Source organism: Trichinella spiralis, assembly GCF_000181795.1.
Source record: "Trichinella spiralis strain ISS 195 chromosome Unknown Scfld1, whole genome shotgun sequence".
NCBI classification, from domain to species: Eukaryota; Metazoa; Nematoda; class Enoplea; order Trichinellida; family Trichinellidae; genus Trichinella; species Trichinella spiralis.
The window spans coordinates 2736115-2744845 of NW_003526940.1; the positions used below are offsets into that span (position 1 = coordinate 2736115).

General features: G+C 35.1%; 4 protein-coding genes across 4 annotated transcripts; 3 read left to right on the forward strand and 1 right to left on the reverse strand.

Moving 5' to 3' along the window:
* Positions 1-1265: 1265 nt before the first annotated feature.
* On the forward strand, positions 1266-2032 carry Tsp_09001 (conserved hypothetical protein). Its single transcript, XM_003382104.1, has 3 exons — positions 1266-1368; positions 1477-1721; positions 1751-2032. The coding sequence occupies exons 1-3, from the start codon at positions 1266-1268 to the stop codon at positions 2030-2032; spliced, it is 630 nt and encodes a 209-aa protein (XP_003382152.1).
* A 3280-nt stretch (positions 2033-5312) lies between these two features.
* On the reverse strand, positions 5313-5816 carry Tsp_09002 (hypothetical protein). Its single transcript, XM_003382105.1, has 3 exons — positions 5709-5816; positions 5548-5630; positions 5313-5493 (listed from the first exon to the last, which is right to left on the reverse strand). Exons 1-3 carry the CDS (start codon positions 5814-5816, stop codon positions 5313-5315), a joined length of 372 nt encoding a protein of 123 aa, XP_003382153.1.
* Positions 5817-6903: 1087 nt separating this feature from the next.
* Tsp_09003 (conserved hypothetical protein) lies at positions 6904-7626 on the forward strand. Its single transcript, XM_003382106.1, has one exon. It carries the CDS (start codon positions 6904-6906, stop codon positions 7624-7626), a length of 723 nt encoding a protein of 240 aa, XP_003382154.1.
* A 34-nt stretch (positions 7627-7660) lies between these two features.
* Tsp_09004 (conserved hypothetical protein) lies at positions 7661-8611 on the forward strand. Its single transcript, XM_003382107.1, has one exon. The coding sequence runs from the start codon at positions 7661-7663 to the stop codon at positions 8609-8611; it is 951 nt and encodes a 316-aa protein (XP_003382155.1).
* Positions 8612-8731: the final 120 nt, after the last annotated feature.

An 8731-nucleotide genomic window follows, 5' to 3' on the forward strand; every position in this document is an offset into this window, starting at 1 on the left:
CATGGCGTTTTGAATACTGCTTCTTTGATACGGAATTTTTACCATTCTACCGCTGCTTTTTTTCTTCATACTGATCCTGAAAGAATCCCTGCTACAGCGCAACTGATATATTTAAATAACAAAATTTCATCGAATGACCTTCAAACTGCGATAAAATTCAGAAATAATGCCATTCCCATTTTTGAGTTACGTCATCCTATTTGCCAAAACAAATCCAGTGCTGAATATTTTAACCGTGAAATGAATGATAATACAGCTGATCAATCACAAGGGAGTCAGTTGATTCAATGATCAACTACACAACGATAACCAATACCACCAAGACTTTACGGTCTAATAAGATAGCGAGATCAACAACCAATAAATGAACAGTGGGACCGAATGGGAACAGATGTGGGACCAAATGGGACCATCCCTGGAATAACTTCCAAAAGCATTAATGCCATTGACCACGTTATATTCTGAATTTAGAGCCTATTTTAAATCATGTCATTTAAGATGGTAAATATTTATAGCATAGAATAAACTGAATAATATTTACTAAAAATTTACCGTTGCTGTTGATTTGAGTTATGCTTACAGAAAGTAATTTAATCATGATAATTATTCTTTAAACAATGCTGCCTTGCTTACATTGTTTTCATTTCTTGTTGCTTACACTATTTATTTTTGCTGCTTTATCAGTGCAACTTTTGAAATGCACATTGAAAAACAGATTACTTTAAGTGCAAATAGAAAATCTTTTCCTGCTTTGCGTTTCTGAAATGTTAAGTCTTTACTTTGATTGATGATATTTTAAAAGTAGTTGATTATGATAATGATACTTTTACTAAAAGTTAAATATCTGTTTACAATGGATTTTTATGAAGCGTTTAAATTCGCATTAATGTTTGCACATTAGTATTTTCAAGATTTTCAGTGTTTCATCCAATAGTTTCAATTAATGAGATTTGCAATCATAAATTTATAAACTCTTATTTTGAATCATACCTAAAATACTTATGTATCTCAAACTCGTAATGACTCGAACTGAACGTGATGAGAATGGCATCTAATTTCAGAACTACCAGCTTCTAATAGAATGATATTTGAATATCCATTATCCCAAATAAAGTAGATTAAATTTGCTTGTTTATTGAAAAATTTATCATCTATTGGTCAGTGAGACCTAGGGGATTATCTTGGCGGATATTTTGAGTGGGACACACGCCAGAGACCTAGTCTCACGGACGACAAGTTCAGACTTTTTGATTCCAATATTGTAAATGATTGCACTTTTACTATTTTTATTATTGACATTATTGTCGCATCCAGAACAGGTAAAATCCATTGAATTGACTACTAGAAGTAGCGAGGCGCGTAACGGAAGTAACTTTATGCAAAAATGATAAGGAAAATTGCCAACGGCAGTTGCTGTAAGCAGTGACCTTATTCAAACCGGAAGTAATTTATATATATAAATGTCTGTTCGTTAAGAGTTGTTGTTGTTGAATGAATATTCACTCGAGAAAGGCGTTATCATTACTGCTCTGCGTTCGTTATTCATTTTCGGGTATTGCACTTCAAACATACGTTTTGAGTGTTTACCCTTAAAGTGTAGTAGCTCTGGTCAATTGGAAATATGGTTCACATTATACTGTTCGAAACAAATGCAGCGGACACGGACCGAGCTAATGAGATTTTTCCTGCAGAAAATGAAGACGAAGAAAACTGAAGCTACCGTATGAAGAATAAGACATGAAGATCGGAGGCGGATTACGGTAGTGGTTTTTTTACATCAGTGTTGGCAAGTTGCCAGAGGTGTGTTCGTGGTTACATCGTCGTCGATCCTTGTTTCCGATGCTTAATAAAGTATATACTCACCGTTTGTTGTTTTATTGTCGCAATGCCATCAGGAAAGCGAGAGATAGAAAGGAAGGGAAATGCGCCGGTCAATACCGGCTCATCGCCAAATAGCGATGGACGCGCCAATAACCTCGTGGAAGAAGCGGACGAGCCTGCTCGAGGCAGCGGCCCGTTACACAAAACTTAACATACTGTGGTCCATTTGGATCAATATAATGCTAAAGCTTATGTTTTTCGTCTCAAAATTATTTGTCAGTTATAAATCAGTTTTTTTTTGCGTATTCACACCTGCATTTTTACTTTGCAGTAATACAGGTTTCTTTCCTTTCAGGATTTAGCGGGAGTTACATGAGAATTAGCTTTGTAAAAATGTGAATATGATAATCTAAAAAGGAGGTTTTTCACTTTTGAAGTTTTGTGTTAGTAGTGGAAAGTTGCAGCTGTGTGGCTGTAGCTAAAGGTTACAGCTGTTGTGCGCACTTGTTACTGGAGGCATAGCTATAATGGAATGTAATAATAACCACGGCGGAGTTTTCGAGTTCACGAATCTGTCGTCAATAACATCGAAGTAGGAAATACCTGGTTGTAGATCTCTGTTTGTCTTTACGCTGCAAAGTTAATTTTTTGTCAATCCGTACACCATGGTCATGAAATACTGGTAGTGATGAGTATCAACTAACCACACACAGCTGATAAAATTCATGCCCACGTACAAAGATTTCCTAACATCTTGCTCTCACTCGTGATCAGTAAATTGTCCAGAACAGTTGTGCCTTACTACATTTCCATTCCAACGGCACTGCTCGAAGTCAGTGATGGTTCCAGCGATACTTCATCAGATAAGTTTGAAGATCGAATGTTTGATTATACATTCAAAGAAGAACAGGCAACAGAATAAACAATTTGGTAACCTAAATCATCTGGTACGACTTTGCTCATGTAAGAGAAAGAAACGACGATGGCATATGGTTCTATGGTTTAATATACTGAATTGTGCTGCTGTGGCTGATACTATGTGGTATAGGTAGCAAACAATACAGAATAGATGATAAACAAATCATGTTGTCGAAGACTATTCCTTATAAGATGGCACCAAAGAATGGTCGAAGATTAGTTTAACCGACACCTGCGAAATCCTCAATCAATAAAAAGAGCAGTGAAAGCAGCAATTCCAAGTTCTGCCTTCACAAATACCACCAACAACTGCCACTACTGTTCAAAAACGAAAATGCAACTTTTGTAATATCTCAGTAAGTACAGTTTGCTGTATTTGTGGCAAGCACTGCTTCCCCAAACATTGTTGCTTACAGTGTCAGGAGTGTTTTGACGAATGAGTAGTATTATAATATATTGAATAGATGTGCATATTCATCTCCAAGACAACGATGGTGCCAATGCATTTTACAGCTTACGTAGCCTGATATCCTACGTAGAATGCATATGCTCTTTTTTTCATATATCATTTGTATGTTACATTGTCAGTGTATTATTTTCATGACATGCATACAGCACTAAAATTTAATTTTGTAAATAAATGCCATGAATATAATCAAAACATGGATGTGGTTCCAAAAGAGTGGGATCAAGTTACCCCAAATAGTCAGAATGAGTTTATTTTTTAACGAACCATCAGAGGGTTATTATACGTGCACATAATTTTACTGTTCAACGCTGGAATGGTAGAGAAATGAATGAGAAATTATGAATATTTTTACATTTTTAATTTATTAATTATGTTTTGATATCCTAATTTATAGTACAGATGTTTTGAAAATTATGGCTTGAAAATATAACCGTAGCCGTTTTCGTATCAATAGCTGCAGCGAAATAAAATTTGTTTTAAAATACTACACAGATGTTACTAAAAGTTTTGAATATCAAACGAAGTAATTTTTATTTTAAAATAATAACTTGACATAAAGGGATGAGCAAATATAAAAGTGAAGACAGGTAAACATACATTTGTTCTGTTATCAAAATTTGTGACAAATATTCAAATGGCAATACATGTATTTCAGTGATAAGGAAATGTTGGACATTTGAAATTAAACAGCACTGCTATGCTTTATCTGATCTGTTGCACTTTCAAACATTTTGCCCAACAGCAGATGCTAAACTATGCAAATAGTTTTATGTTAAAGTTTTTTATCACAGTTTTGTCCATTCTCACCTTTATCTTTGTACCAGTCCCGCCCATGCTCTATAGCCATGTAATCATTGCTAAGCATTCTGGTCTGGATGTGCAAATCTTAGCATTCAGTTATTATTAGTTTAGCATTAGTGTAGATACTGGAAAACATATTTTACATAATTTATACAAAATGTATAAACAGGTGTTTCTTTATTTGTAAATAAAATTCCAGATTTTTATATTTTTCATTTACATAAAATATAGAGAGGAAAACAACGCAGGTGAAAGAGAGCAAAACTTTGGAAAGATTAAAATAAAATTCTTTGACTGTAAACAAGAAAGAGTTTCATAGAATGGTCAGGTTAAATTTAGAAAGGTATTCTACCATTCATCAATCAACATTCCTAGTTTTAGCTGACAACTGCAGCTGTGGACAATTTATCATTTTCCCTTGGATTCGAATCACTTTATGTAGCAAAAAAATTGAACAGTTTCCAACAAAGGCGTACACATTATATGCATAAAACTTTTAAAATTGCGAACAAGCACGTATTTTAGCTGAGGAGCGAAACAAATGTTAGTGGACATTTTGAAGAACAGTATTAGTTTGCTTGTTGTTATAATGCATCACAAGAAAGTGAGGAATCAAATGTAAAGTATAATCTTGCTTCCAACAAATTTTTCCTGCAGAAATTCTGAGATGGAAATGGCGAGCATTTTTCTTAGATGTCAATATTAATATTACTAAGACTAGAATATGCATGATGGACCTCAGAAACCCAGAAGCAAAGTTCTATTAAACACAAAGCTACTGCACATTAGAAAACAGAAAACGAAGTCATATTGGGCGTAATGCTAGAGCCAATTGACTGAGCTAGACAAAAAGCCAGAATGGCGTGAAAATTATTTAAAGAACATTTCGAGACCGTGAACTAACTCTAATCCCTCTTGTTTCCCTTCTCATTGTTGACTTTGTGAACTTTTCTTTTTCTGTGAGTTTTTTTCAGTGATAGACATGAACAGTGATGAAATTCAGTTTGTATTTACTCAAAGAAACCAACAAAAATAAATATACAGATAATAGCCACTATACGTTGAAGCGTACAGATCGAAACAAGAAATACTGGATGTGTGTCAAGGGAAAAGGAAATGGCTTGCATATTATTACTGTTATATCACAAGGTAGCAGTTTCTTCTCTAATTTGGAGAACAATCGGCTAATATGCAGTACTCTACACCAGTTTGGAAGTGACACAAGTCATTTGAAGCAGTGAAGATGTGCAGAGCTGCGCAGAAGATGAACATGCTCTGTTCAAATTACAGAAGAGGAATGAACTCAAACAACTGTCCGTGGAAAATCTTTCAACAAATTTACAATGAGCTGGCAAGCAATGCCTTCACCAAGGTAGAAACCGCCGGTCACTTTCCAGTGTGGCACCAATTCTAAAGCATGATATACAGCATCCGGTACAGTAGATTTCGAGGCCTTCCAGCAACACAGCAGAAACTGCTGTTCACTGAAGAACAAACGAGGATTAAACACGCACAGAAATTTTCAATGTTTCAATCACTGAGCAGTTATAAATTGATTTTTCCGACGGAGGCTGGTGCGACGCTGCTGACTCAAAGTGACTGCTAGTGCTGCCATGGGAGCCTTGAATTCTCAGAAATGCTTAAAAGGTGAATTGCAACCAGTTGCCTACTGCTAGATAGTATGAAAAGATATGCCCACATATAGCTGGATATCTGAATTGCGCCATTGCAAAGCAGGAGAATTTGACATCCAACTTGATATGAGGAAAGTTGTTTGTGATTTCAAAACGGCGTTGATACCGCCCATTTAAGGCAACTATTTCCCAACATCCGGATACAAGGTTGCTTTGCTTCAGCTTAAAATGCCATTACAATTTGACCCAGATGGTAAATTAATTAAATGAAAGAAGTCAAAGGTCAAATTTTTTTAAACAACCATTACACAATAAAAAATCAACGCGGAATAGATAATGAACAAGCACAATTCACCTGCCAACGAGTGCTCAACGCAGAACAGCCTATAACTGAACAGCTAGTGAAAAAAATAAAGAGAAATGACAGTGGACAACTTAAGAGAATCCCAGCGGCAGTAATCCAGCAGATGAAACAACAGTGAGCAAATAAAAAATTCCAATCAATTTCACTTCGTACAGAGCGTCCGAAAATTAATTAATTTTATAATAATTTTTGCAGGTTGCTTGTTATGAGCTTATCTGTTTCACGCAATTTCACACAAGCAGCTACATTCATCATAAAAGCCTAAATTTACTTGTATCTCTAATGCAGTGATATTTCAAATTAATTTAAATCCATGAAAATGCGAACATGCAGCATTTCTTTAAGATACAGAAATATTTTGACAGACAAATAAATCTTCTACAGCTACGGGAAAATTGTTGTAGATTATGCGATTGCAAATCCTTGCAGGGTATTAAGAAAATGGTGTGGGTCAAGAAATGAAAAACATATTTTAGGTAAAACATTACATGACACTAACATAGGTAAAACATTACATGACACTGCATTACTTTCAAGTAAAAGTGCCATAGACAACTTTAAAAATCTCAATGAGAAAGAAATTTAAACAAAACAAAACAGACTTGTTTAAAATTTAAGCAAAAGGTAAAACAAAATTGTTCAAAGTAATAACTTTTAAAGTTTTACTTATAGGACGGCGTTAGCAAAATTTATCATTTCATCTTTTTCCGAGCTTGGGGTACGTGAGGCAAATTTCAAGTTGTCGAGGTAAGTGACCAATCAATCATTCATTTGCCGCATTATGATTATATTCATTTGATATTTATAATATATGTAGGAACTTATGGTTTCATTAAATTTTACGATACTAATGATATTGAAATTTTCAGAAATAGCAATACGTATTATCTAAAAAAATGCTCCTTACCGCGATTCTCGTTGTGATTGTTCTTGCATTGATCTACCACTTTGTTACTAAAAGAAAGCAAACTTTGGAATGGAAAGAAACGCGAGTTCAACCAATGACAGCAATTCCTGAAAAGAAAACACCAGAGGAAATTATTAAGGAATCAAAAGAACTGCAGCTAAAAGCAGACAAGAAACAGGTGGGAAAAACAAAAAAGAAGACAAAATGCAAAAAGAGCAAGAAAGCTATTAAAAGCATACCGAAAGGAGCGGATAAAAGAAAAGAGAAAACAGAAACTGATAAAAAAATGGAAATGACGGAAAGTTCACCTGAAACAATTCCACCAGTCGCTGAAACAAAAGATGTAATTCTGCAAATTGTATCTAACGTTGCGACAGAAGAAATAACCAAAGCATCAGAAAAAATAAGACGGGAAGATTCAGAAAAAAAGAAAAGAAAACTGAAAAGAAAATCCATATCCAAAAAAGGCAGTGAAATGGAAAAAGAGATGTCAGTAAAGCAACATATGATGAGCAAAGAGAAATCTGAGACAAAATTGCGAACTGAAGTAACACCATTTCAATTGCAAAAGATTGCACAATTTATGGAAGAACAGAATATCATGGGGCAAGTCGTTGCACAGAGGGATTTTAAAGAGCAGACTAAAGTAGAAGAAAAAATAAAAAAAGCAGACCAAAAAACAAAGAAAATCAAAGTCTGCAAAAAAGTATAAATCAACAAAAACTAAGAAAGGAAAGATAGAAATGATGATAGAGAAAGATATAAGCTCGAAAAAACAAAAGAGCAAACTGGAAGATGAAATGGTGCAATGGACACCAGAAGTGAAAGCACAAGCCACAGAGAGCAACCGACTAATTGACGGAATGAGCAGGATAAGACTGTCAGAGAAAGAGAAAAAAACAGCAGAAAGAATTGGAGAGGAGGAATCCAGAAAAGAGAAGAAGAAGTCCAAAAAGAAATCAAAGTCGAATAAGAGCAAGAAAAACGAAACGGAGGTGACACTAAAACAACATATGAACAAACAGACACATGAAACAGAAATAGCAGTTATGGAAGCACCAACAGCAACAGAAATAACTGCAGCAGTTGGCGATGAAGCAGTCATTGTTCAGCCAATCACTGTTGAAAGAAAGCCTGATGTATTCATTCAAGAAGTACAAAAAACTGAAAAAAAAGATTCTAAAAAGATTAAGAAGAAGTCAAAGAAGCGGACGAAATCAAAGAAAACCAAGAAAACTGAAAAAGATATAGCCGCTAAAGAAGCAGCGTCTTCTCAAATTCCAGAAACGGATATTACATCACCGAAACTGACGCCGGCTAGTGAAGTTACAGCGATAAATGTCGATCAGCTCGACATTGTTTCACCAATTGCTGAAGAAACAGACGAAAAACCAGAGATAACGGATGAACCGAAAGGTGAAAAGAAAGATTCTAAAAAGATTAAGAAGAAGTCAAAGAAGCGGTCGCAATCGAAGAAAACCAAGAAAACTGAAAAAGATACAGCCGCTAAAGAAGCAGCGTCTTCTCAAATTCCAGAAACGGATATTAAATCACCGAAATTGACGCTGGCTAGTGAAGTTACAGCGATAGATGTAGATCAGCCGGTCATTGTACCACGAAACGCAAGAGATGCAGACAAAAAATTGGTGATAAATGATGAACCAAAAGGTGAAAAGAAAGATTCTAAAAAAGATTAAGAAGAGATCAAAGAAGCTATCGAAGTCAAAGAAAACCAATAAAGCTGAAGAAAGATATAGCCGCTAAAGAAGCCAGCGTCTTTCTCAAATGCCAGAAACGGGATATTACATCGCTGAAAG